Source organism: Chiloscyllium plagiosum, chromosome 40, assembly GCF_004010195.1.
Source record: "Chiloscyllium plagiosum isolate BGI_BamShark_2017 chromosome 40, ASM401019v2, whole genome shotgun sequence".
NCBI lineage: Eukaryota > Metazoa > Chordata > Chondrichthyes > Orectolobiformes > Hemiscylliidae > Chiloscyllium > Chiloscyllium plagiosum.
This window is the reverse complement of record NC_057749.1, coordinates 14,556,888-14,584,870: the sequence shown is the minus strand read 5'-3', so window position 1 is coordinate 14,584,870 and position 27,983 is coordinate 14,556,888. Positions and strand designations below refer to the sequence as shown.

Here is a 27,983-nt window from a genome sequence, read left to right as displayed (position 1 = left end):
GTGTGAGACGAGCCTGGCGGGGTTGAGTCTCTCTCAGCATTTTCCCCTTGAGACTCTCAGCTCCGTCTGCTGATTCAGTCGCTGCTGGAGAGCCACTTGGCTGCGCTCTGCCCGTTCCAGCCGCTATCCTTTCAGCTCACTCCCAGCCCACCCGCTCGGTTCAATGGGTCTCAGAGTCGGCACTCGGCCACTGGCCGGCTGTGTCTTCCTTCTGTTTCTTGGAGGTAAGCTTAGCAAATGCTGCTGGGTGAGGGTGGGGTGGGAGGAGGATAGTGTAGCCACATCAGGCTGGCTTCATGTGCCAGTCCTTATTCCCTGAGCATCATCAGTTTGTATCTGGTGAATTACAAACCCTCCTTGCAAGTGGGGTTTGCAAAATTGGGCGGACATCATCATCCGGTCAGCTCCAGTCACTTCTAGTTTCAACTTCTGTTTATTTCTCAGCCCACTTGTTTTTTTTTTAAGTGAAATGTTTTTTTTTAAAAAACGTTTTATCTGCTCTGTCACAGTAAACAAAGGAGTTTGGATGGGAGGGTGGGTGGGAGAGTGGAGCAGTGCATACTGTTGGAAATCTGAAGACTTGTCAAAGTAATAGAAGGTGTTTTCTCTCTCTCTCCCTACACCCATCATCTCCTCCTCCCTCTCCCTCTGTCCACCCCCCAACTACCACCATCTTCCCCCCAACCCCCCCCCCCCCCCCCAACAACCCTGTTGATTTCTTCTGTAAAAACAAGCTGCCCTGTCCACTGAAGGAGAGAGGAAGCTACTTGGCAAGCTATTCGCTAATTACAGTCGGTACATTAGGCCGGTGGAGAATGTGTCCAGGCCAGTGGTAGTGCAGTTCGAGGTGTCTCTGTCCCAGCTGATCAAAGTGGTACAGTATAGTGCTCTCCTTACTGCCTGGCCCCAGGCTGTGTGCTGACTTGTCTGGCTGTGCAGTCCCATTTAACCCTGTAACAACTCATTCTTTCCCTCCACAGGACGAGATCAATCAAATTATGGAGACCAACTTGTGGCTGAAGCATGTGAGTGTCCTATCGTTTATTCCAGACAGGACTGATTTGCGCCCGGGCCAAAGAGGCCAGGCTGCTGTGGTGACCTGATTGTTTTCCAGGAGCTCTGGGGGTCCTGCTCAGTATTGGGTTGGTCGCTTGCATTATCACAGTTGGGCCAACACTGGCATCTGGTACCACATATGGGGGGGTGGGGAGTGGGGTGGGATTTTGGTCCCATGCCCTTTCAAATGTGGGGGAGGGGATCCCACAGCCTTCCACGTGTGAGGGAGGGGCACCACAGCCTTCCACGTGTGAGGGAGAGGCACCACAGCCTTCCATGTGGGGGAGGGGTACCACAGCCTTCCACGTGTGGGGGAGGGGTACCACAGCCTTCCACATGTGAGGGAGGAGTACCACAGCTTTCCATGTGGGGGAGTGGTCCCCCAACCTTCCACATGTGGGGGAGGGGTACCACAGCCTTCCACATGTGTGCGGGAGGGGTACCACAGCCTTCTACATGTGGAGGAGGAGTACCACAGCCTTCCATGTGTGAGGGAGGGGTACCACAGCCTTCCACGTGTGAGGGAGGGGTACCGGGAGGGGTACCACAGCCTTCCACGTGTGAGGGAGGGGTACCACAGCCTTCCACGTGTGAGGGAGGGGTACCACAGCCTTCCATGTGTGGGGGAGGGGGTCCCACAGCCTGCCACATGTGCAGGGCCTGGTGTACTACACATCACTGGAGAATCACAGAATTGTTACTTTGCCAAAGAGGCCATTCTTCCCATCGTGCCTGCACCTAGTACCTTCTCCTCACATCTGACCATTCCTACCTTTTTAAAAATTCATTCATGGGATGTGGGTGTTGCTGGCTAGACCAGCATTTGTTGCCCAGTGGGTAGTTGAGAATTAACCACACTGTTGAGGGTCTGGAGTGATATGTGGGCCAGGCCAGGTAAGGATGACAGATTTCCCTCCCTAAAGAACATTAGTGAACCAGCTGGGTTTTCACAACAATCATTAACAGTTTATGGTCATCATTATACTCGTAATTCCAGATTGTTATTGAATTCAAATTCCATCATCTGCCATGGTGAGATTTGAACCTCGGTCCCCAGAACATTACTTGGGTGCATGGATTAATCATCTATCACTAGACCATTGCCTCCCCATAAATTATCTATCTAGGTAATTAACAATGCCCTCTTGAATGCCTCAATTGAACCTACCTCTTCCACATTTCCAGGCAGTGCATTCCATTCCAGACCTTAATGACTTGCTGGGTGAAATAGCTTTTTCTCTCATTACCCTTGTTTCATTTGCGCATCACTTTAAACTATGCCCTCTCGTTCTTTTTCCTTTTACTAGGAGGAATAGCTTCTCCCTACAGTATGCAGCCTGCTCATGATTTTAGAAACCTTATCAAATCTCTTAGCTGCTCTCTATCCAAGGAGAACAGTCCCTACCTTTTCAATCTATCCTCATAACTGAAGTTTCACATTCCTGGGACCATGCTTGGAAATCACTTCTGCACTGTCTCTAATGCATTTACACCTTTGCTGTAACGTGGCACTTACAGCAGTACATAAACTCCAGCTGAGATCTAACAAGTGTCGTATAGACTGAATGAAGTTTGTATTTGCAACCAAGTAAAATCGGCAAAGTCATTGTACCCATGCCCAGCCAACGTGAGAGAAAAGCACAGAAGGGAAAGAATATTAGGGAGAACGTGGAAGAGGAGATGAGATAGAATCTAATAAAAGTAAAGTATTGAAATAAAAACAGAAAATGCTGGAGGAACTCAGCAGGTCTAGCAACATCCGTGGAGAGGGAAACAAAACTCATGTTTGGAGTCATACAGTGTGGAAACAGACCCTTTGGTCCAACTTGTCTATACCAACCAGCTAGTACCATTTGCCAACATTTGACTCATATCCCTCTAAACCCTTCCTATTCATATACCCATCCAGATGCCTTTTAAATGTCATAATTCTACCAGCCTCCACCACTTCTTCTGGCAGCTTGTTCTATTATGCACAACCTCCTGCATGAAAATGTTACCACTCAGGTCCTTTTCAAATCTTTCCCCTCTCACCCTAAACCTATGCCCTCTAGTTTCGGAACCCCCTCGGTCCACATTCCGAGGAAGAAGACCTATCCATATCCCTCATGATTTTATAAACCTCTATAAGGTTTATAATCTCAACCTCTGATGCTCCAGGGGACAAAGCCCCAGCCTATTCAGCCTCTCCTTATAGCCCAAACTTGATATGCTCTTTTTCACAATGGAGATTGATTGTGATGTATTTGACAGCATCTTCTAAATCCAATTACCTCTACCACTGAGAGGCTCATGTGGTCGAGATAGGAACAGGAAGAGGCCATTTGGGTTTGCTCCACCATTCAATCACATCAAAGCTGATCTGACAGTGACTTTAACTGCATCATCTTCAGCAAATTTGACTAATCTACATGATATCAACAGTTAGAGGCACTGGAGTGTACAAGGGCTATGGATTTTGCAACATTCCAAGAATAGGACTGAAGACCTACATCCAGAACTTGCTGCTCCCCAAGGCAAGCTGTTCCAGTACAGCTACAATGTTGACATCTTCATGACAATGTGGAAAGTTGTCGTGTACACAAAAGGCAGGACATATCCAAATTGGTCAATTACCACCCCAATTACTGTCTTCCCTCAATCATCAATAAAGTGATGGGAAATGTCATCAACAATGCTATCCAAGCAGCACCCACTTGCATAACCTGCTCACTGATGCTCACTTTGGGTTCCATCAGTTCCTAAACCTCATTACAGCCTTGGTTCAAATCTGGACAAAGAGCTACATTCCAGAGGTCAGGTGCGAGTAACAGCCTTTGACATCAAGGCTGCATCTGACTGAGCATAGCATCAAGTAACCCTTGCAGAACTGGAATCAGTCAATATCAGATGTTGACGTCATGCTTGACACAAAGAAAGATGGTTATGGTTGTTGGAGGTCAGTCATCTAAGCTCCAGGACATCTCTACAAGAGTTCCCTTAGGTACTGTCCCAACCTAGCCATCTTCAGCTTCTTCATCAATGACCTTCCCTCCAGTATAAGATCAGAGTGCGGATGTTTGACAATGATTGCACAATATTCAGCACCATTCACAACATGTCAGATGCTGAAGCAGTCCATGTCCAAGTGTAGCAAGACTTGGGTAATGTCCAAACTTAAGCTGAAAGGTGGTGAGTAAATTGCACATCTCCAATATCACTGTTCCTAGATCAGTAGAGACACACAGCATGGAAACAGGCCCTTCGGCCCAACTCATCCATGCTGAACAGGTTTTCTGGACTGAACAAGTCCCATTTGCATGCATTTATTCTTGCATCTGTCCAAATGCCTTTTAAATGTTAATTGTACCAGCCTCTACCACTTCGTCTGGCAGCTCATTCCATACCCACACCACCCTCTGTGTGAACAAGTTGCCCAAGTCACACTTTTGAACCTTTCCCTTCTCACCTTAAAAGTACCCCATACACCATCTTCAACATCTGCTCACTCCACCTCCGACACTCAGTAGCAGCAGTATGTACCATTTACATGACACAGTGCAGAAAACCACCAAACGATGGACTATCGCTGGGTAAAAATCCTGGAATTTCCCTCTCTAAGGGCATTTGTGGTTCAACCTACAGCACATGGACTGCAGTGGTTCAAGATGGTAGCTCACTACCTTCTCATGAGGAACTAGGAATGGGCAATAAATGCTGGCTCAGCCAGTGGCACATTCCTTGAGAGATTAAACAAAAACTTTATTGAGCACTAAAACGTCCCGGCTCCCCTCTGAACTGACTATATTTCCTGATCCACCATGTCTACCGGGTTAATACTCCTGAATTCCCCACCTAACACCACTTAGATAGCACCACCATAACAGCTCACAGAGGTGGATTCACCACAGCATTATCAGGGAAGCAGTGAGTGGGAAAGGAGGCCATTCTTCTGATACCAGTACCCATAAACAAATCATTAAAAACAAGATCTACTTACATGTGAAGGATGGGCATTTGATGTACATGTAGAAGAAAATTAAGACTCTGTTCCTGGAAATGACTACTTTGAATGAGACGACTACGGTTTCTCATAGGAATCCACAGTAGTGGGAAGTTGTGCGTGGAGTCAGAGGAGATAGGGCAAGCGCTAAATGAATATTTTTCGTCAGTATTCACACTAGAAAAAGACAATATTGGCAAGGAGAATACTGAGGTGCAGGCTACTAAACCAGATGGGATGGAGGTTCACAAGGAGGAGGTGTTAGCAATTCTGGAAAGTGTGAAAATAGCTAAGTCCCCTGGGCTGGATGGGATTTATCCTAGGATTCTCTGGGAAGCCAGGGAGGAGATTGCCAAGCCTTTGGCTTTGACCTTAATGTCATCACTGTCGACAGGAATAGTGCCAGAAGACTGGAGGAAAGCAAATGTTGTTCCCTTGTTCAAGAAGGGGAGTAGAGACAACCCTGGTAATTATAGACCAGTGAGCCTTACTTTGGGTGTGGATAAGGCGTTGGAAAATGTTGTAAGAGATAGGATTTATAATAATCTAGAAAGGAATAAGTTCATTAGGGATAGTCAACACAGTTTCGTGAAGGGTAGTTCGTGCCTCACAAACCTTCTTGAGTTCTTTGGGAAGGTGACCAAACAGGTGGTTGAGGGTAGGTGGTTGATGTGATGTATATGGATTTCAGTAAGGCGTTTGATAAGGTTCCCCACGGTAGGCTAATGCACAAAGTATGGAGGTATGGGATTGAGGGTGACTTAGTGGTTTGGATCAATAATTAGTGAGCTGAAAAAGACAGAAGGTGGTGGTTGATGGGAAATATTCATCCTGGAGTTCAGTTACTAGTGGTGTACCGCAAGGATTTGTTTTGGAGTCACTTCTGTTTGTCATTTTTATAAATGACCTGGATGAGGGTGTAGAAGGATGGGTTAGTACATATGCAGATGAACTAAGGTCAGATAGTGCAGAAGGATATTGTAGGTTACAGGGAAATATAGATAAGCTGCAGAGCTGGACTGAGAGGTGGCAAATGGAGTTTAATGTGAAAAAGTGTGTGAGGTGATTCACTTTGGAAAGAATAACAGGAATAAAGAGTACTGGGCCAATGGTAAGATTCCTGGTAGTGGAGATGAGCAGAGAGATCTTGGTGTCCATGTACATAGATCTCTGAAAGTTGCCACCCAGATTCATAGGTTTGTTAAGAAGGCATACGGTGTGTTAGCTTTTATTGGTAGAGGGATTGAATTTCAGAACCTTGAGGCCATGCTGCAGCTGTACAAAACTCTGGTGTGGCCACACTTGGAATATTGTGTACAGTTCTGGACACCACATTATAAGAAGGATGTGGAAGCTTTGGAAAGGGTGCAGAGGAGACTTACTAGGATGTTGCCTGGTATGGAGGGAAGGTCTTATGAGGAAAGGCTGAGGGACTTGATACTATTTTCGTTGGAGAGAAGAAGATTGAGAGGTGACTTAATTAAGACATATAAGATAATCAGAGGGTTAGATAGGATGGACAGTGAGAGACCTTTTCCTTGTATAGTGATGGTTAGCATGAGGGGGCATAGTCTTAAATGGAGGGTGATAGATAAAGGACAAATATCAGAGGTAATTTCTTTACTCAGAGAACAGAAGGGGTGTGGAACGCACTGCCTGCAACAGTAGTAGACTCGCCAACTTTAAGGGCATTTAAATGGTCATTGGATAGGCATATGGACGAGAATGGAATAGTGTAGGTTAGATGGGCTTCAGATTGGTTTCACAGTTCGGCGCAACATCGAGAGACGAAGGGCCTGTACTGCACTGTTATGTTCGATGTTCTATGTAATAAATGCTAAATATAGAACATAGAACAGTACAGCATAGTACAGGCCATTTGGCCCTGGATGTTGTGTCGGTCTTTTACTCTACTGTAAGATCACACTAACTTACATACCCTTCATTGTACTAAATTTCATGTGCCTATCCAAAAGTCGCCTAAATGTCCCTAATGTATCTGACTCTACTACCGCTGCAAGCAGTGCATTCCACACACCCACCACTCTCTGTGTAAAGAACTGACTTCTGACATCTCCCCTAAACCTTCCTTGAATTACCTTAAAATTATGTCCCCTCGTGATAGACATTTCTGCCCTGGAAAAAAGTCTCTATCTATCCACTCAACATCTTGTACACCTCTATCAAGTCACCTCTCATCCTTTTTCGCTCCAATAAGAAAAGCCTTAGCTCCCTCAAGCTTTCTTCATAAGACATGCTCCAGTCCAGGCAGCATCCTGGTAATTCTCCTCTGCACCCTCTCTAAAGCTTTCACATCTTTCCTATATTGAGGTGAGCTGAACTGAACACAATATTCCAAGTGCGATCTAACCAGGACTCTAGAGTGCTGCAGCATAACCTCGTGGCTCTTAAACTCAATACCCCTGCTAATGAAAACCAACACACCATGCGCCTTCTTCACAACCCAATCAACCTGGCTGGCAACTTTGAGGGATCTATGGACATGGATTCCAAAACCCTCTGTTCCTCCACACTGCCAAGAATTCTCCCTTCAACCCTGTTTTTTGTATTCAAATTTGACCTTCCAAAGTGAATGACTTCATACTTTTCCAGGTTGAGTGCCATCTGCCACTTGTCAGCCCAGTTCTGCATCCTGTCAATGCCCCGTTGCAGCTTACAACAGCTCTCCACACTATCCACAACTCCACCAACCTTCGTGACATCTAGAGTTGGAGTTAGCTGGAGTTAGGTTCCTTCAGACATTTTCTTGCCATTGTATCATGTATGTTCAGTAGTGTTAAATAGCAGAAATAACTTGCAAACTAAAATATACCACCAAATATAAAATAAGTGCAACATACAACATTTACATTTTTAAAAAGGTATATTGTGGACTGCATTTTTAGATTGACCAGATTCTTTCTAGTGGCACTGGTTGGTCAGTCGAGGGAGCTTCTCAGTCCCTGCACCTATCAACTTCTGCCACTGTGTTGTGGCCTTCAGTGCAAACCCAAAACCACACTCAGGAGAACAGTGTGGCTTCCAAGATGAAGGAAATGGTCTAAAGTAAGGACAGAGAGAGGAAGGCGAAGCTGGGGAAAGGGCAGAGGGAAACAACACGAGAGGGGAGCAAGGCTAGATGAGAAGCATGGGAACAGTAGGAGGTAAAGTTGGGGAGAGGATGCAATGCTGGCAGGACAATTGGGAGTGGGGGCAGATATTGACAGGGGTGGGAGAGGCCATGACATTCAACCAGAAATACCAATGTAATTTGCAGAAACAGACCCTAAAAATAAAACAATGTTCAAAAGAAATTACGTTAAATTGGATGCATTAGGGAGCTTTTGGAACCATTGCAAGACTTAACCCAGCAGGAATACAATATTTCTGGGTAGGACAGAATTTTGGGAAACAAAGCTAAGGCAGCAGCCTCCACAAGAATGTTGTAAATCTGTTCCTGACTCAGGCAGGATTTCATTAATTTCACCTTACACTAGATAAGATAACATTGATTTTCCATCGAACTAGAGGCTGCTCATTTTGTGCGCTGCGGTTATATTTATTGGTGATGTTTAAATAATTAATTAACTTACATTTCCAATTCAAAGTGATAATAACATCATTCAAAGCTACTCAACCACAAACAAGCCATTTCATAGCAATTCCAGGTGTCAATAATGCTTCCTTACATAACAAATATACTCTGCAACAAACACTGGTGAATCTGTACCTCTGGAACAGTAACGCATTGCTCTGATGAAAGGTTATTGAGTTGACGCATTTAAATCTTTTTCCACAGATAGTGCTAAACCTGCTGAGCATATCCAGCATTATCCATTTTTATTACAAACTTAGGCAAGACAGGGTCGTATTTTTTCATTTACTGTGAACCATCAGAGATTCACTCAGAAAAGGCTAGTTCCTCACAGTGTAATATTACTAGCAAAGTCATTACTCAGAGCGCAGTCAGGAAGTTGGGAGTTCAAGACATTTCAGAGGCTTAAATACAAACTCCACTGCAGTACTGGAGTGATGCTCTTCTATCTGAGTTGGTTGATTCTGATGAAATTTTAATTTCTAAAATCTGAATCCCTGTCTGCCATCAGCTATAAGCAATCTCGTGGCACTATTTCACAACAGCAGGAGTGTTTTCCCCAGGGTCCTGGCTAATATTTAGGTGTCAATCAAAGTTTTGTTTCTTAAAAAAAAGGTATATTATCCAGCCATCATTATATTGCTGCCTGTTGGGGACTGAGAGGTAATATGCTGCTGTGTTTTTCATATTATAATAGTGACTAGACTTCAAAAGTGCATGATATTCCAACAAGGAGACCTAATACATAGGATTATGAAATACGCCAATTGTTATCTAAATGGTGTTGGAGTTTGAGAGAGGGAAGTCTTATTGCAACTGTACAAGGTGCTGGGGAAACCACATTTGGACTAGCGTGCACAGTTTTGGTTCCCTTATTTAAAGAAAGCCATTATTGCATCGGGGGCAGTTTAGAGAAGGGTGATCCCTGGCATGGAGGGATTGTCTTATGACCAAAGGTTAAACATATTGGGGGGTGCTAGTTACTGAAATTTAGAAGAATGAGATGATCTCATTGGGGCATACAGGATCGTTAAAGGGCTCGACAGGGTAGATGCTGAGAGTATGTTTCTCCTCATGGCAGAGTCTAGAACCAGACGGCACAGTCTCAGAATAAAGGGGCACAAATTTAAGACCGAGATGAGGAGTAATTTCTTCTCTCATAGAGGTGTGAATCTTTGAAATTCCTTGCCAAAGAGTTGTGTGGTCAGAGACCTTGTGTATACTTAAAGCTGAGATAGATAGATCTTGATCAGTTGGGGAATCAAGGGTTAAGGGGAAACGGCAGGAAAGTGGACATGAGAAATGTTGGCTCAGTCGAGATCCTACTGAATGGCTTCCTTTGATTCTAAGATTCTTTGACATTAGTATGAAACTGTGCCTTCCGGTCCCTGTCATTGGGCTGCATTACAGACTGTATGCTAGGTGTGAGGCTTTGCTTTAGGTGGGTCTGATGCTAAACTTTTCTGTGACAGAATGGACTACTCCCGTTCCTATTTCTTATGGTCTTATGGACATTGAAAAGCTGGCTATTTTACAGTGTTTAATATCTCCCACATGCATTGACCATGCTTGTGCAACATTTGATTTCCATCTCTATCACATTAAATTAAAGACAGTTTTACCTAAAGCAACTTTATTACAGAAAATTAGTTGTGAAAAATAGAAACGAAGTGTAGAGATAGTGCTTAAGGAATATACAGACCAGCCTCTGAGTTATGCTGTTGTGTAACACTGGCTTCTGAAGTCATGTGAGGGAAAATCTGCAAATATTTGGGACAGGAGTAAAAACAGAAAACGCTGGAGAAATTCAGCAGGTTCCTCAGAACATTGAGTCATATTGGACTCGAAATTTTAACTCTGTTTCTGTCTGCACAGATCCTGCAGACCTGCTGAGTTTCTCCAGCATTCTCCAGTGTTTGTGTCAGATTTCCAGTATCCGCAGTGTTTTGTTTTCAGCTGATGACAGAGGTGTCTCCTGTAGATCATTATATATAATGTGAAAATAAGCACTGTTTGAAGAAACACTTTGAAATCTAGCCTGAATTTATCCCAACAGACAAACTGTTATTAAGTCAGATTGTTTTATTATCTGGAATATTTTGAGACTTCGCTTCATTGAGAGATGATATTTACCTGACACAGGAATCATAATGGCCATATCTTTACCTGAGGATTCATATTCAAAAAGAAAAAGGAAAGAATGCTTGAAATCTTACCTTAGGTTTGGTCTGAAATACAATTCAACTCTAACTGACCCTCACCTTGCACAATGTACCAAACAATTAAACTGACCTGGTCCTGTTAACTTTATAGTAGACTTGGTGAAAAAGGATGGGTTCATCTGAACAACAAAATTATGCATTGCACAATTTTGCTGTCACAGAAAAACTTAGCATCAAACCCACCTCGCATACAGTCTGTAATGCAGCCCAATGACAGGGACCAGAAGGCGCAGTTTGATACTAATGTCAAAGAATCTTAGAATCAAAGGAAACCAGTACATGTCATCTAGAGCCTGATTTTAGCAAACTTACAATAGTCTCTTGTGATGTGGTGATAGTGTCCTTACCTCTAGGCCAGGAGGCTTGGGTTCATGTCTCAGCTGCTCCAGTCGTCCATTATAACACATTGATTAAAAATGTCTGTAACAGCCTTGTAAGTAACTATAGCAATTTCCAAACAGAAGTACTGCAAAAGAGTTTCATCAGGCTAATCCCTGAGATGGGAGAATTTTCCTTTGAGAAGAGATTGCGGAATCTGGGCGTGGTTGCAGTTGGTCAATAGCTGGGGGCACAGTCTCAGAATAAGGGATATGCGGCTTAAGACCAAGAAGGAATTTCTTTAATCAGATGGTGGTGAATCTTTGGAATTCTCTATCCCAGAGGGCTGTGGATTCTTAGTCATTGAGGATCTCCAAGACAGAAATTAAGTTTTGGAGACCAATAGAATCATGGAGTATGGAGATAATGTAGTCTTGTGGTAGATGATCAGTCATGATCTAATTGAATGATGGAAACAGCTCAATGGGCTGAATGGCATACTCCTGTTCTGATGTTCTTATTGTCCCATTTAGAACTGCAGGCTTAAAACAGACAGATAAACAGTTACCTGCTAAATATCAGACATTAGACTACTTGTGAAATTAGTCCTGATGAAGGGCTTTTGCCCAAAACGTCGATTTTCCTGCTCCTCGGATGCTGCCTGACCTGCTGTGCTTTTCCAGCACCACTCTAAATTAGACTACTTGTGCATAAGACCATGGGTCTACTCATTTATGGTCAAAAATTCTTTGCCTGCTGTGCTTGTAATTCTGTGCAAATGTAAATCAGAGCAAGCCTCAAACCCTGCTGATATGTGTTATATAGCTAATATGGATCACTGTCCAATTGGGGCATAACAATGGTCCATGCTGTCTCCATATCCTCACAGACCTATTGGTTTTTGGAAAAATATATTAACCTTTCAGCTCTATTCAACTAATACACTAAAATAATGGGCATTATCCTTTAATAGACTGTTCCATACATTAATTTCACCACTCTGTTTGATCACCTGCATTCTCCCCTTTGTAAAGCTGAAGTCATCCAAAACTCTGCTGTCCCTGTCCTAGCTCACTCCAAATCCTGTTCCCCCATCAACCCTGTGCTCACTGATCTAAGTTGCCTTCTGGTCAAGCCACGTCTTGATTTTATAATTCTTATCTTTGTTTTCAAATCCCTGTTTGGCCCTGTCCCTCTTTATCTCAAGTACAAGAGCAAGCATCATGAACTTATTAGACTTCAGCTGGAGTCCAGGTTTGGGCTCCACATTATAGGAAGGATATGAATGTATTGGAGAGAGTGCAGAAGTGGTTTATACAAATGGTTCAGTTATGAGGACAGATTGAAGATCCCCCGCTGCTGCCTCACACCGCCACGGACCCGGGCTTGATTCCAGCCTTGGGTGACTGTGTGTGTGGAGTTTGCACATTCTCCCTCTATCTGTGTGGATTGGCCATGCTAAACTGCCCCATAGTGTCCGGGGATGAGCAGGTTAGGTAGATTAGCCATGGGAAATGCAGAGTTATGGGGATAGAACGGGCAGCTCTGTCTAGGTGGGATGTTCTTTGGAAGGTCAGTGTGTACTTGATGGGGCTGAATAGCCTCTTTCTGCACTGTAGAGATTCTGAGCTGGGTCTGTTATATTTGGAGTGAAGGAGGCCAAGAGGAGACCTGATAGAGTTTTAAAAATGATGAGCGGGCTGGATAGAGTAGATAGGGAGAAACTGTTATCAGAAAAATTAATGAGAGAGCATATGATACAAGCCTCTGAGCTATCAGCACTCCCCTAATTCTAGTTTCTAATGCAATCCCAACTATTATTTAGTTAGTGGATGTACCTTAAGTTACCTAAGATTCAAATTCTGGAATTTCCTCCTGACAGCTTTGCCTTGATCTCCTCCTATAAGAAAGTTATCAAAACCTTCCTTTTTGACCACGATAATGTCATCTTGTGTGGCTTATGTCATACTTTGCTTTATAATGTCCCTGTGAAGTGTTTTGTGATATATTTCATTATGTTAAAGGTGCTACACAACTATAACTTCTTGTTTTAATACCACAGGTCACAATGTAATCTTGTGCTCAATAACGTCATACTGTGCCTTTTGTCCTTTCTGCCGTCTTCAGATATGGAGTGATTATAAGCTAAAGTGGGATCCTGCTGAATATGGAGGTGTCAAGGCTATTCGCATTCCTTCTGAGAAAATCTGGAAACCAGACATTGTCTTGTACAACAAGTAAGTAACAAAGAAGTGAGGTCAAATCAACTAGTTACTGACGCAGCTTAACTGTAAGCTTTGACCCCGTTCACAACAGGCTATATTATTTCCATGGCTAGTTCTCAAATGGGTTAATTAGTAAGCCACAGTATTCAATATAGAGCCAAGATAAACAGACAGCAAAGTTTCCAATTAATTTCCCAGATATATTTACAATCAACATGTGCAGAGATGTCATTACATACCTCTGGAGCAGGTGAGACTTAAACCTGGGCCTTCTTGTTCAGAGGTAGGGACACTACCACTGCACAAGAGCCCTCGTTTGAGCCCAGTCTATTTTCCCAATGTCAACCTGTTCAGAGATGCTATGACACACCTCTGCAGCAGGTGAGACTTGAACTCGGGTCTCCTTGCTTACAGGTGGGGACACTACCACTGCACCACAAGATGCTTATTTTGAGCCCAGATCAGGGCTGTATTAGTTGCTCTCAGATGTACTTTTGACAGATGCAATTGCTCTTAGGCACTTGTAGAGAAATATCAGGGCTCTTGCTGTTTAGTGGTCCCCACATTTGGGTGTGAAATTGGCCTGGGCTGGAGTGTAATGTTTCCCATATTTAAACAGCCCATTGATCTAAACAAACACGTTGGGCTGAAATATCTTAGGCCTCTCAGTGTCCGTGCAACCATGCCCCAACAAAATCCAGCATCATCAGGAGGCAAACCTGCTTTAGCTCAAAACAACTTGATGTGAAATCTGGATCAAGTAAAGTAACTGACAAGGATATTTAGTCTCTCATCTGTCTCACAATTGCCCATGCCAAATAATTCCATGGTGCACCAACACAGCAAGGCATTCAAGAGACCACAGGCTGTTATACAAGCGAGACTTGGAGAGATTTATCATCCTTTGGTAATGTAGAGTTGGGCAGATTCATGGAGTAGGACCAATTACGTAAAATAAACAGAATCGATTCAAGTCCACCAAACAGACAAAATATTGCAGATGCTGGAAATCTGAAATAAAAGCAGAAAGTGCTCGAAAAAAGACTCTGGTAGCATTTTGGGAGACAGAAACAATGTTAATGATTTGAGTCCAATGTGACCATTCTTTGGAACTAGAGCGAGTTGGAAAAACTTAGACTGAATTGAGCCATCTGGTCTAACTAATCGATTCTGCTGTTTGTACTCCACACAAATCTCCTTCAACAGTATGCACTAAATCACAGTCTTCTGACCATATCTGTCTATTCCCTTTACCCTCGTGAATACAACTAGCTTCCCTTGAGAAGACCCAAGTTATTTATCTCCAGCCCATTCTCTGGTGGTGAATTCCACATTCTCACCACTCTGCGTGCAGGAACCTCTCTCCTTATTGAATATACTGCTGATGATTGATGGAATTCACGGACAAGTTGTTATTAGAAAACATTTATAATAATCTTGGATCTCCCAGTACAAAGGGCAGAATCAAAATATTGTCAAAGGATGGAAAGTAGAACTAGTTTGATAGGACAAGGTTAATTCTGCAATTAAAAATAAGGACTTTTTTTTCTGAGCTCCTAGTGTTTTGCTTCTGGCTTACTTTCAGACAAGGTAGTGGTTTCGCGATGATTCTACCAATGCTGCATTGCATTGGGCTGATGGCTATTCTCCTCCTTTTTCTAATCTACCAGTCCATTTTCATTTGGCTGAGATCAATGCAGGGAGAAATGCTGCCAAAGTATGACTGAAGCGATGTGAAATTTACAGGAACACTCATTCATATTAAAATCAATAAATTATTCTGCATGAGCCGTGCACTTAATGAGACAGGGTGCCCATTTCACGAATAAGCAATACAGTTCACCATGCATACTGACAGTTTTGCAGATGTAGAGTAAAAGTGAGTTGCTTTGAAATTGTCAGTTAGTTAGTGAGATTCTTCCTTCTGAGTCTGTGTCGTTACGAGTTCAAGCTCACAGAGTGGCAGTGTATCCGGGGAGGAGAATGTGGATTTTGGGGACTCAGCACACAATTATTTTTCTGCAAGGCAAGACAAAATTAGAGGGGACCCTTGTTTGGGGGGGAGGGAATGGTTGTATGAGTAGAGGTGAAGGTGCAAAAGACACCCAAGGAGGAGGTGGGGCTGGTTATGGGGCATCCAAGGAGGACGGGGTGGGTGGTGAGAAGTGGGCAATGGAGGTGGAGGGAATTCTGGACCCCATGGGATGATTATTTGGATAAAGAAAATGTGCAAGTATATAGTCAAAAAGCAGCGGATTGGCACTAGATGATAGTAGATAACTGGTTGACGCAGACTGAAGGGGCTGAATGGCCTCCTTGGTGCCGAAACACTTCTGCAATTCTATGAAGCTTGATGTTGGAAATGAGTATTCATTCTGGATGTGTTTCAGGGCACCGAAATTCCACTCAAAGGAACCAATTTTGAAAAAAATATATATCAAAAAGTGCTCTTGCACACAACTGAATGATTATTACCCACCACAAATCACTTATGCTTCTCATCTATTAACCATCACCAGTAAATCATCCATATTCACCAACTGATTCATTTATGTGCAAAACCCATAAAGCTCAATGGAAACTCATCAAAGGTGACAGAGATATAGGGAGATTGGCTGGATCAAAATGGAGCTAGAACATAGAGTCATAGAGTCAGAGAGATGTACAGCACGGAAACAGACCCTTCGGTCCAACTCGTCCATGCCGACCAGATATCCCAACCCAATCTAGTCCCACCTGCCAGCACCTGGCCCATATCCCTCCAAACCCTTCCTAAGAACAATACAGCGCAGAACAGGCCCTTTGGCCCTCAATGTTGCGCCGATCTGTGAACTAATCTAAGCCCTCCCCCCCACACTATCCCATCATCATCCATGTGCTTATCCAAGGATTGTTTAAATCTCCCTCATGCGGCTGAGTTAAGAAGAAGCCCAACCTAATTATAAAACCCTTGGAAGGTTCATAAAAATGAGCAGAAACATGCACAGCTGATTAATTCATCCAATGAGTTTGACTAGTATGATGTCTGGGGCTAGTTTCTAACTAAACATGAGGGGGCTCGTGAAGCACAATGATAGCCTCCTTAGCTTGAGGCTAGGAAATGGATTCAAATCCTACATGCTCCAGCTGTTTAGATTAATTACAGTGTGGAAACAGGCCCTTCGGCCCAACAAGTCCACACCGACCCACCAAAGCGCAACCCACCCAGACCCATTCCCCTACATTTACCTCTGCACCTAACACTACGGGCAATGTAGCATGGCCAATTCACCTAACCTGTCTGTAATAACATCTCTGAATAGACTGACTTGGAGAAAATACCTAAGTAGAAACCTTTAAGTTGTTTTAATCGACCTGTTTGGACATGTTATAACACACTTTCACGACAGGTGGGTCTTGAACCCAGACTTTTTGGCCCAGAGGCAGGAACATTCGCTGTACCAGAAGGCCCAACAGCAATCAAATTCACTCTCTTAACTATATGGCCATGACTAAAGGCTACTAGGAGCTTTTTAAACTACTCCAACAGATTCTGGAAAATAAATTTTGATTGAACACAATTTGTGTTTAAAATTCCATGATACTCTGCTAATGTTTTGCTGATTTTGGGTAAATTGTACCAAAGAAACTGGTACAGCAATCAACTCCATTATCTGGGCTGGCACGAGAGTGAACTCTGTCCTTCTTTCACTGGGATGCAGCATCACCAGTAAGGCAAGCATTTGCTATCCACTTCCAAATGACCTTGAGCTGAGGAACTCCACAAGAGTCAACCACATTGTTGTGGGTCTGGAGTCACTTGTAGGCCAGTCTGGGTAAGGAAGATAGATTTCCTTCCCTTATGGACATTACTGTAACAGATGAGTTTTAGTGACAACAAATGGGCAGGTAACCATTTAGTTTTCAATTCCAGGATTAATTGGATTTAAATTTGTATCCATGAAGCCAGGGCATTAGCCTGAGTCTAGTGTTCTTGGGGCACAGTGATATGTCCTGGCCTCTGGGCCAGGAGGGCTGGGTTCAAGTCCCACCAACTTCAGAAGTGTGTCATACAATCACTGATTAAAAATATCATTAGCCAGCGTCTCTGGTTTATTATTCCATTAACATTACCATTACACCACATTGTCAGAGATGCTGCCTTTCAAATGACACATTGAAGCCTGACTACATTCTTTAAGTGAATAAAAGTAATCCTACAGCAGTCATTCAATGGGCAGTAGTTCATCAAATATCCAGAGTAATGATGATTCCATTTCTGTAACAGAATGATTGCTCATTTATACAATAGAATCCCTACAGTGTGGAAACAGGCCCTTTGGCCCAACAAGTCCACACTGACCCTCCGAAGAGTATCTCACACCCAAACTTCTACATTTAGCCCTGACTAATGCATATAACCTACATATCCCTGAACACTATGGGCAATTTACCATGGCCAATTCAATTATCCTGCACATCTTTAGACTGTGGGAGGAAACTGGAGCACCCAGAGGTAACCCACGCAAACACCAGGAGAATGTGCAAACTCCAACAGACAGACGCCCAAAGCTGGAATCTAACCCGCGTCCCTGGCACTGTGAGACAGCAGTGCTAGCCACTGAGCAATCATGCTGCCCCTTCACGTGTGGGATCTTGCTGTGCTCTCCTACAAAATGACAATGATGATACTGGACTGGAAGATGTTTTGGGATGTCCTGACGATGTGAAAAATGTTATAACTCAAGCTCCCCCTGTAAAGACAGGCTGAGATGAAAATCTGGTACACAATGGTAAGAGACCACTTAGACCCACGAAGAGAGGTGATGGCCTAATGGTATTATCACTAGACGTTTAATCCAGAGAACCAGGTAATGTCCTGTGGACCTGGGTTCAAATTTTGCCACGGTGGAATTTGAACTCAACAAACATTTGGAATTAAGAATTGAATGATAATCGTGAATCGATTGTCAGGAAAAACTCATCTGGTTCACTAATGTCCTTTAGGGAAGAAAATTGCTGTCTTTACTTGGTCTGGCCTATATATGATTCCAAATCCACAGCAATGTGGTTGACTCTTAATTGCCCTATGGGGCAATTAGGGATATAGAATAAATGCTGACCCAGGCAGCAATCTACAATCCTGTGAATGAATTTAAAAAATATTTATGTAGGACCTCTGCTAGAAAAAATCACAAACTACAACCCCCTAGCCTGACTAGCCCGATATCTTCACTGCTCTATCTATTCATTCATTCAGTCGTCTTTTTAAAGACCTAACACTCTCTGCCTCCACCACTCCCTCTAGATATGCATTCCATATTCCAACAATATCATTTCTCCTAACCTTGAAATTCATTTTCTCAATAGCGCTTTTAATTTAACTCCTTGTGACTCAATCTGAACAAAACAAAATTGGTTTGCCTGATTCACTAGACTAGATCTCTGCTTTTCCTCCACTATTTCAGTGTCTACCTAAAAATATTTGCAATTCCAAGACCAGCTCGATGAATCTACACTACATGCTCTCTATGGCATTCTTTTGCAATGGAAGGCCATTTGTAAGCACAATGATCTAATCTGTATCCTGTATAGTTAAGTGTCATCCTTGGCTTGTTGCTTGTGCTGTCTTCATCATTAGGCCATTCAGCCCATTCTGCTATTCAATGAGATCACAGCTGATTTGATAATGGTCAACTCCACCTTCCTGTGTTTTCCGCATAACCCTCAATTCCCTTGCTGATTAAAAATCTGTCTATTTCAGCCTTGAATATAGCTAACATCCCATCGTCTATAGCCTGCTGTGGTAAAGAATTTCACAGGTTCACAATCTTCTGAGAAAATAATATCGCCTTCATCAACCTGGTGAATCTTCTGCGGACTGCCTCCAATGTCAATGTATCTTTCTTCAGATAAGAGGCCCAAATCTGTGCAGAGGATTCTAGGTGCAGTCTAACTCATGTATTGTACAGTTTTAGCAAGACTTACCTCTTTCTATATTCCATTTCCTTTGAAATAAAGGCCAACATTGCATTTGCCTCCCCTATTATCTGTTGCACTTTTAGCTTAACATTTTGTGATTTACACACAAGAACTCCCAAATCACTCCACATTGAGATTTTCACAATCCTTCTCTATTTAAACCAAAGTTCAGCTCTGCTATTCGTCTTCCTAAAGTTCATAATCTCCCGTTTTCCCATATTATATTCTGTCAGGTTATTGTCAATTCACAACCTTTTGACATCCCTTGGTTACCTCTGTCTCATCCTCACCACTTGCCTTCCCATGTATCTTTGTACCATCCACAAACTTGGCTACAGTATGCTCACACATTTATTTTCTTTGTCTAAGTCAGTACTACACAGTGAAATAACTGTGGCCCCAGCAGTGATCCCTGTGGCACACTTTCAGTTACAGATGGACATCCTGAAAGTGTTCCCCTTATCCCTAATCTCTCCTTTTATAAAAACAAAGAAAAGAACTGTGTGTATGCTGGAGATCTGAAACAAGCAACAGAAATTACTGGAGAAACAAACTGCAGAAATTACTCAGCAGCTCCAGCAGCATTGCGTTGAACGTTTCAAGTCCCGGGACCCTTCTTCATTGTTCTAACTCTAGAACTGTACCCACAGTCTAACACACAATTACTGAGGTCAGTGAACAAGCCAACACAACCTGCTATCGATCAATAACCTATTAAACACTACAGGGATTCCTGAGGTCATGCAAGGTACATACTTAAATGTAAATCTGGCCTTGCTTCATTTGTCCAAATTTATCATTACCACTATATACTTTAAGCTTTTTAAATTTCATCCTTTCATCGTGAAATCTCTATTTAGCTGCGCTACCCATAAAAGCAAACGGCAGGACCCATGAATACCTAATCCAAAGCACTGATGATATTGCAGCCCCTCCCTCTGTTGCAAGTGTTATTCTGAATTAAGATTGAGGCTTCAGCCAAAACATACTAGCTCAAGTGTCTATCAACTGAGTCGCACTACCGTAGGTAAATGATTCTAAGTCATCCTTGAAATATGTTACTAAACTGTCAAATGGTCAATGTTTTGTGGATAAGTTGTTACAGGGGCTCTTTGGAGTGAGTTCACCATCTTTCTGGAAGAATAGCTGGAGAGAATTTAAACAAAGCACCACCTTGAGATGAATGTTCACATTACACGCTCAATGTTACAGCCCTGGAGAGTGTTACCGAACAAAGAGACCTTGGAGTACAGGTTCATAGCTCCTTGAGGTGGTATCCCAGATAGGATGGTGAAGGTATTTGGTATGCTTGCCTTTATTGGTCAGTGCATTGAGTTTAGGAGTTGGGAGGTCATGTTGCAGCCGTACAGGACATTGGTTAGGCCATTTATGGAATACTGTGCTAAATTCTGGTCTCTCTGCTATAGGATGTTGTGAAACTTGAAAGGGTTCAGAAAAGATTTACAAGGATGTTGCCAGGGTTGGGGGGTGGTTGAGCTATAGGGAGAAGCTGAATATGCTGGGGCTATTTTCCCTGGAGCGTCAGAGGCTGAGAGGTGACCTTATAGAGGTTTACAACATTATGAGGGGCATGGATAGGATAAATAGACAAGCGATTTCCCTGGAATAGAGGAGTCCAAAACTAGAGGGCGAGAGGTGAGAGATATAAAAGGGACCTAAGGGGCAACGTTTTCACGCAGAGGGTGGTGCGTGTATGGAATGAGCTGCCAGAGAAAGTGGTGGAGGCTGGTACAATTGCAACATTTAAAAGACATCTGGCTGGGTATATGAATAGGAGGGGTTTAGAGGGATATGGGCCAAGTGCTGGTAAATGGGATGGAATCAGTTTAGGATATCTGGTCGGCATGAACGAGTTTGGCCTAAGGGTCTGTTTCCATGCTGTGCAGCTCTATGACTCTATGTGAGTCACAGACTGTTAAAACCCATCTGTGGCCCACCATGGCTATTTATAGCCATGTCATTTTGCAATACAGTAGGCCATTCAGCCCATCATTCTTATGTAGTCTAACTGAAAGACCTCACTCCTCAGTCCCCATTTGAGATAATCTCTTCAAATTAAGAACGTGTGACTTCTAAATGAAAAACAGATACGGTGGTGTAGTGGTAATAATCACAAGGCTACAAAACCACAGGCTAATACCCCAGTGATATGGGTTCAAACCCTAACATGTTATTTGGTGGAATTGAAATGCAACTAACAAAACCTTGAACATAAAACCAATTCAAATGATGATAACTATCATTTTTAAAAAAAAAGAACAATTCATAAATTCCCTTTTTCAGAAAAAGAAATCTGCTATCCTTATTCGGTCTGGTCTACATGTGACTCCAGACCCACAGCAATGTGATCAGACTCCTAACTGCCCTCTGAAATAGCTGAGTGAGACACTCAATACAAAGACAATAAATGGCCAAATCCCATTAAAGGAAAAAAGTCAAAATTCAGTATGGGGGGGTTAGAAAACATTGATAATTGATATTTTTTTCTCTCTCTCTCTCGCTCTCTAACGTTTGTGACCACAGTGCGGTTGCTGATTTCCAAGTGGATGAAAAGACCAAAGTCTTGGTGAAGTTTGATGGCACTGTGACCTGGATACCACCGGCCATATTCAAGAGTTCCTGCAGGATGGATGTGACTTACTTCCCCTTCGACTACCAGAACTGCAGCATGAAGTTCGGCTCCTGGACCCATGACCAGGCCAAAATCGACTTGGCTCTGATTGGCAATGAGATCAACAGGAAGGACTTCTGGGAAAGTGGTGAATGGGAAATCATTGCTGCACCAGGGTTCAAACATGCCATCAAGTACAATTGCTGTGAAGAGATCTATCCAGACATAACCTATTCCATTTACATAAGACGAATGCCACTCTTCTACACTGTCAACATTATCATCCCTTGCCTCATGATCTCTTTTCTGACCATTTTGGTTTTCTACCTGCCCTCTGACTGTGGGGAGAAGGTGACTCTGAGTATTTCAGTGCTGCTGTCCCTTACTGTTTTTCTTCTGGTCATCACCGAGAGCATACCATCCACCTCTCTGGTGATCCCTCTAATCGGGGAATATCTGCTCTTCACCATGATCTTTGTGATTCTATCCATTGTTATAACTGTCTTTGCGCTCAACATCCATTACAGAACCCCCACGACCCATACCATGCCGGTCTGGGTGAAAACCATATTCTTAAAGCTGCTGCCACGAATTATGTTCATGAAGAGACCGATGGCTGGTTCAGAGGTTCAGAAGAAGCCCAAGCTCCTCAGCAGCCCTGCTGAGCTCACCAGTGTTAACGGCGGCTCCAAATCCAAATGTCCAGTGGATGGATTCTGCTACCAGGACCCTCGTTATGCTCACTGCAGGTTCTGTAAGATGAAGAATCAGGACATAGGCATCAGCTCAACACAAAGCTCCAGCACAGAGTCCCTTGATGGTCTGCTCGCAATCTCCTCTCTGCCTCCTGAGGTTCAAGAAGCAATTGCGAGTATCACCTACATTGCAGAAAACATGAAGCTGCAGAATGAGTCTAAAGAGGTGAGGAACTGTAGTTGCATTCATTTTGTTTTTACACCAAGACAAACAAAGGGGTTTCTTCAAATGAAGCAGACTTGGAGGGTCGGACATAATGGAATTGGGCCGAACAGACATAATGCCATCCCTCATTCCCCAGTGTCCATACGTCTGCTAGAATTTCTTATGTTCACATTTGAATGTAAAAGTAGCACTTTGTAATTACAAAGCAAAGTACTGTGGACGCTGGAAATCTGAGATAAAATGCTGGAAACACTCCAGAGATCAGGCAGCATCTCTGGCGACTGAAAGAGTTGGAATTTCATTTATCAGAACAGGGAAAATTCAGGTTGTGAAGCAAGAATTGAGGCAACATGTGGGGAGAAGAAATAAAGATAACAGGAGGTGTGTAATAGGGTGGGTAAAAGGAGAGATTAAACTCCAATTATGTCCTATGTCCAATAATGATTTACAGGTTTCTGTTCAAGATGCTAGACAGCAATTTTCCTTGTCAGTGTGGTCATTTTCCATTAGATGTTCAAAGTTAACTAAGTATGTGCAGTTGCAATTTTAAATATTGTTACATTTATATCAAGGCAATAAGGACTTTGGATCATAAAAGTAGGGATATTGTCAACCAAATACGTTGTGCTAAATGATACTGAAAGTACATCTCTGTGGAAATTTGAGCAATGTGCAATATAAATAGAAGCTGAGCTCATTATCAAACTCATGAGTCTCTGTGGGAGCTTAGAACTCCTGGGGGTCCTAATCAAATATTATTACCAAACTACAGCATCGTTAACAGACACATTACTTTAACATCAATGGAAAGAATTAAACAGGACAAATTGAGATCAGCAGGCAGCCCCAGCAGAGCTTTGCTTACAGCAAATCTGCTCCTCCGACATAAAGGGAGACTCCTTTAGCTTATGAAGGTCATCAAATGTCAGACCAGGAATCCCCTATTCCTTAAACCTGCTGCCACTATTCGTCTCATGGGCCAGATCCTTGAGAAGTTACTTTCTGGTTTGTTGCTTCTCTCATCATGTCGTCAAATTTAGGAATGATGGAAGCAAAGGTTTCTTCAAAGACTGATCAACTCATGAAAAACTTCTGCTTTCATGTCTACTGAGTGATCTAAATGTTCTCCCTTTATCTTTGGACATTTATCTGAAACTACGCCATCCACCAATCCACTCATTTTAATTATTTGCAGCAGGAGGGAGAAGTGTACTTTCAAAAAAGGGAGAGCAAGAGAAGAAACGTGAGGGGGAGGCAAGTGAGAGAGCAGAGAGAAAGGACAGAGATGTAACTACAAGAGAGACAAAAATTACAGGTGCATTTCCATTTAAACATATGCAGAATTTTTCACTCTGCATTTAGTGCCAGATAAAGTTGTGCACGACTGATATTTCATTTTATAAGTTATCTGGAAGACTGATTAGTAACTGGTTTCAGAAGGAAAATGAATAAGGAACTGGAAGGAAATAAACTTGTAGGGTCACAAGAGGAGAAAATGAGGCAATGGGACTGGCTTGCACAACAGAGAGCCAGCCATAAATTTAATGGGCCAAATGGTCTCCTTCTGTGTTATAACAGTGATTATGAGTGTCTCGTCAAATAGTTGCAGGATTGCTTTCCTCCTAACTTCCCCAAATAACCAGATCCACCTATTCCAGTGGCACAGGTTGACATCTGGTGGCAAAGGCTGGTACTGCACCTCCAGTCTGCACCTCTTTTTTAATCAACGCTGGACTGGGCTCTCGGTGGGATTTTAAAAGAACAGTTTAATTAATGTTTACTGAAATTCTTTAATGAATAGGCATCCTTCAATTGTCCTGTTTCACACTGCACGCTGTGACATGGCACTGATCCACACAGACCAGAATATACCAGGTTTAATTCCTGATTTGTGCTCAGACAAATTCGCAGGATGGTGCACTTGCCGCGTTGGTGATACTGCTCCAGTGCCTTGCGGTGTCTGCTGCCAGCCAATGGCACCAACACAAAACACTGCAGCCGGACTCAGAACAGCCAGAGGCAATCATTCATGCTTTCTGTTGCTAAATTACAGTGTTGGGTAGTGCAAAACAAACAGAATGGAGAAACTCAGCAGCTCAGGCAGCATCTGTGGAGTGAGAAACAGTGTTAAGGTCTCAAGTCCAATATGACTTCTTCAAAACTCCATAGTGTCACAGATTCACAGCGCATGAAAACAGACCCTTCACTCCAACTAGTTCATACTGACCACGTTCCCAAACTAAACTAGTCCCACTTGCCTGCATTTGGCCAGTATCCCTCCAAACTTTCCCTGTCTTTTAAACAACGTAACTGTACCTGCATCCATCACTTCCTCTGGCAGTTCATTTCACACACAATCTACTCTGTGTAAAAAAAAAGTTGTCCCACATGCCCTTTTTAAAACTTTCTCTGCTAATCTTAAAAATATGACCCATAGTTTTGAAATCCCCTCCCCTAGAGAAAAGACCCTTACTTTGTTCTCCTTATCTATGCCCCTCATGATTTTATAAACCTCTATAAGATCAACCCTCGACCTCCTATATTCCAGTAAAAGAGTCCCACCCTATCCAGCCTTTCCCCATAACTCAAACCCTCCAGTCCTGGTAACATCTGTATAAATCTTTTCCTCTCCAATTTAATAATATGGGTCCCTATAGCAGAGCGACAAAAACTTGCCTCACCAACATCCTGTACAACCTCAACATGACATCTCAACTCCTGTACTCAAAATACCGAGCAATGAAGGCAAGCATACTAAATGCCTTCTCAACATCGTGTCTGCGTGGGTTTCCTCCGTGTGCTCCGGTTTCCTCCCACAGTCCAAAGATGTGCAGGTCAGGTGAATTGGCCATGCTAAATTGCCCATAGTGTTAGGTAAGGGGTAAATGTAGGGTTATGGGTGGGTTGCGCTTCGGCGGGGCGGTGTGGACTTGTTGGGCCGAAGGGCCTGTTTCCACACTAAGTAATCTAATCTAATCCTGTCCAACTTCAGTTCAGATTTGCAATGTTAACTCTGGATCTCTGTTGCAAAAGCTGCTGAGTTTCTCCAGCATTATGCGTGATTCAGATTTCCAGTATCTGAAGTATTTTGCTTTTAGTGTTTGAATATCACCCAGGAACAGAATATGATTGTGTGCATAACCAGAACTGAGCAAGGTGGCACCAAGAATCTTGGGCAATGTATCAAGGACCATCTAGTAGAACCCACTATCTTGAGGAAGAGAAAATGGGGCAATGTAGAGAAAGCTTTACTCTCTAGCTAACTCCATGCTATACCTGCAATAGCAGTGATTGATGTGGAGAGTGGTAGACAGAGCTTTATTCTGTATCAAATCAGTGCTTTACCTAGCCAGGTATTGTTTAAAGAGGTTATAGAGTCATAGAGATGTACAGCATAGAAACAGACCCTTCGGTCCAACTCGTCCATGCCGACCAGATATCCCAACCCAATCTAGTCCCACCTGCCAGCACCCGGCCCATATCCCTCAAAACCCTTCCTATTCATATACCCATCCAAATGCCTCTTAAACGTTGCAATTGAAGTCCCATATTGAATTCTAATCATTATCTGTTTCTCAATTTACAGATGCTGCTTAAACTGCTCAGTTTCTTTTGTACTTTGTTTTTATTTCAGATCTCCAGAAGTATGTTGCTTTGTTTAAAGAGTTGCCTTACTTTATTGCTGAACATGCAATGTACCCTGGAAGTGTTCGATAGGATCTGTGGAGAACGAACTTTATAATCATTTCTGTGCTGTCTCTTCCCTTTGAGTGTTTAATAAGGACTTTAATTGATTTAATGTTAGTCTAATAATTTGATTTTTCTCTTGTTACAGGTACAAGATGATTGGAAGTATGTTGCCATGGTAATTGACCGGATCTTCCTCTGGATCTTTATCCTGATTGGCATCCTGGGAACAACCACCTCTTTCCTCCAGCCCCTGATGAATGTAGCAGAGTTGTGAATGTCAGGGATGGGTACATTGCTGTAAACACAGAGCATCCCTTGAGTACTGTGTGAAAGAACCTGTCAGAACAGTGTTGTGCATGGAGAGAGAACTGACTTATACAACACACTTAGAAAGAAAATACAACCATTAGAGACCTGGGTTCAATTCCCGCCTCAGGCGACTGACTGTGTGGAGTTTGCACGTTCTCCCCGTGTCTGCGTGGGTTTCCTCCAGGTGCTCCGGTTTCCTCCCACAGTCCAAAGATGTGCAGGGTCAGGTGAATTGGCCATACTAAATTTCCCGTAGTGTTAGGTAAGGGGTAAATGTGGGGGTATGGGTGGGTTTCGCTTCGGCGGGTCGGTGTGGACTTATTGGGCCGAAGGGCCTGTTTCCACACTGTAATGTAATGTAATCTAATCTAAACACCTTTTTCCATACCTTAGAGATACTTGCTGCGTGTACTTGCATGCTTTTTTAAAAATTAGTATTAGAAAAATTTACTCAGAGCTTATGTGTAATAAATATGCGGTCAAATCAGACCAACCAGAATCCCTTAACTAATTTTTACAACTGCAATAACCAGCGAGAATGGCTCTCAGAGACTGCTGCATTCATGTTATAAAAAAGGATATTTCTTAAAACTTTCAGATAAAACACACTGTCTTTCAGCCAAGAGGCAATTGACAATTGTCAAGTGATTAAAAATTCAAGACATAGGTATTAATCACAGCATACCGGCCACTACAAAGCTGAACCACACCAACCAATGACACCTGTAGTTCCAAGTTTGATCCTATGCTCAGACAGGTGACTTCTGTTTATTCAAGGCATGGGAGTGTCACCATCCAGGACATTTATTGGCCATCCCTGATTGTTGTGGGTCAGGAGGCAGTTAGCAGTTTCCAGTTTCCCAAGGACATTAGTGAACCAGATGGGCTTTTCTGACAATTTACAATGGATTTATGGCCAGTATTTAATTCTTAATTCCAGACTTTTATTGATTCCAGGTCCCCAGAATATTAGCTGCAGTTCTGGAGTAACAGTCCAGTGATAATAACACTAGGCTGTCACCTTCCCTTCTTAAAATCATAGAGCTGTGCAGCAATGGAAACAAATCCTTCG

The 27,983-nt window shown here is 42.9% G+C and overlaps 1 protein-coding gene across 1 annotated transcript; it reads left to right on the top strand.

Moving 5' to 3' along the window:
• Positions 1 to 33: 33 nt before the first annotated feature.
• Positions 34 to 27,085, top strand: LOC122542548 (neuronal acetylcholine receptor subunit alpha-3-like). The gene is made up of 6 exons (XM_043680415.1): positions 34 to 224; positions 735 to 874; positions 981 to 1,025; positions 13,301 to 13,410; positions 21,904 to 22,912; positions 26,748 to 27,085. The coding sequence occupies exons 1-6, from the start codon at positions 164 to 166 to the stop codon at positions 26,874 to 26,876; spliced, it is 1,494 nt and encodes a 497-aa protein (XP_043536350.1). The 5' UTR covers positions 34 to 163; the 3' UTR covers positions 26,877 to 27,085.
• The last annotated feature ends 898 nt before the right edge of the window (positions 27,086 to 27,983 follow it).

What these genes read in the sequence shown, in the direction of transcription:
- LOC122542548 (XM_043680415.1), top strand. Translation starts at nt 164, where the DNA reads ATGGGTCTCAGAGTCGGCACTCGGCCACTGGCCGGCTGTGTCTTCCTT. An exon ending in TGTCCCAGCTGATCAAAGTG is followed by an intron (nt 875 to 980) that starts GTACAGTATAGT and finishes TTCCCTCCACAG; the next exon opens with GACGAGATCAATCAAATTAT. An exon ending in GACATTGTCTTGTACAACAA is followed by an intron (nt 13,411 to 21,903) that starts GTAAGTAACAAA and finishes TTGTGACCACAG; the next exon opens with TGCGGTTGCTGATTTCCAAG.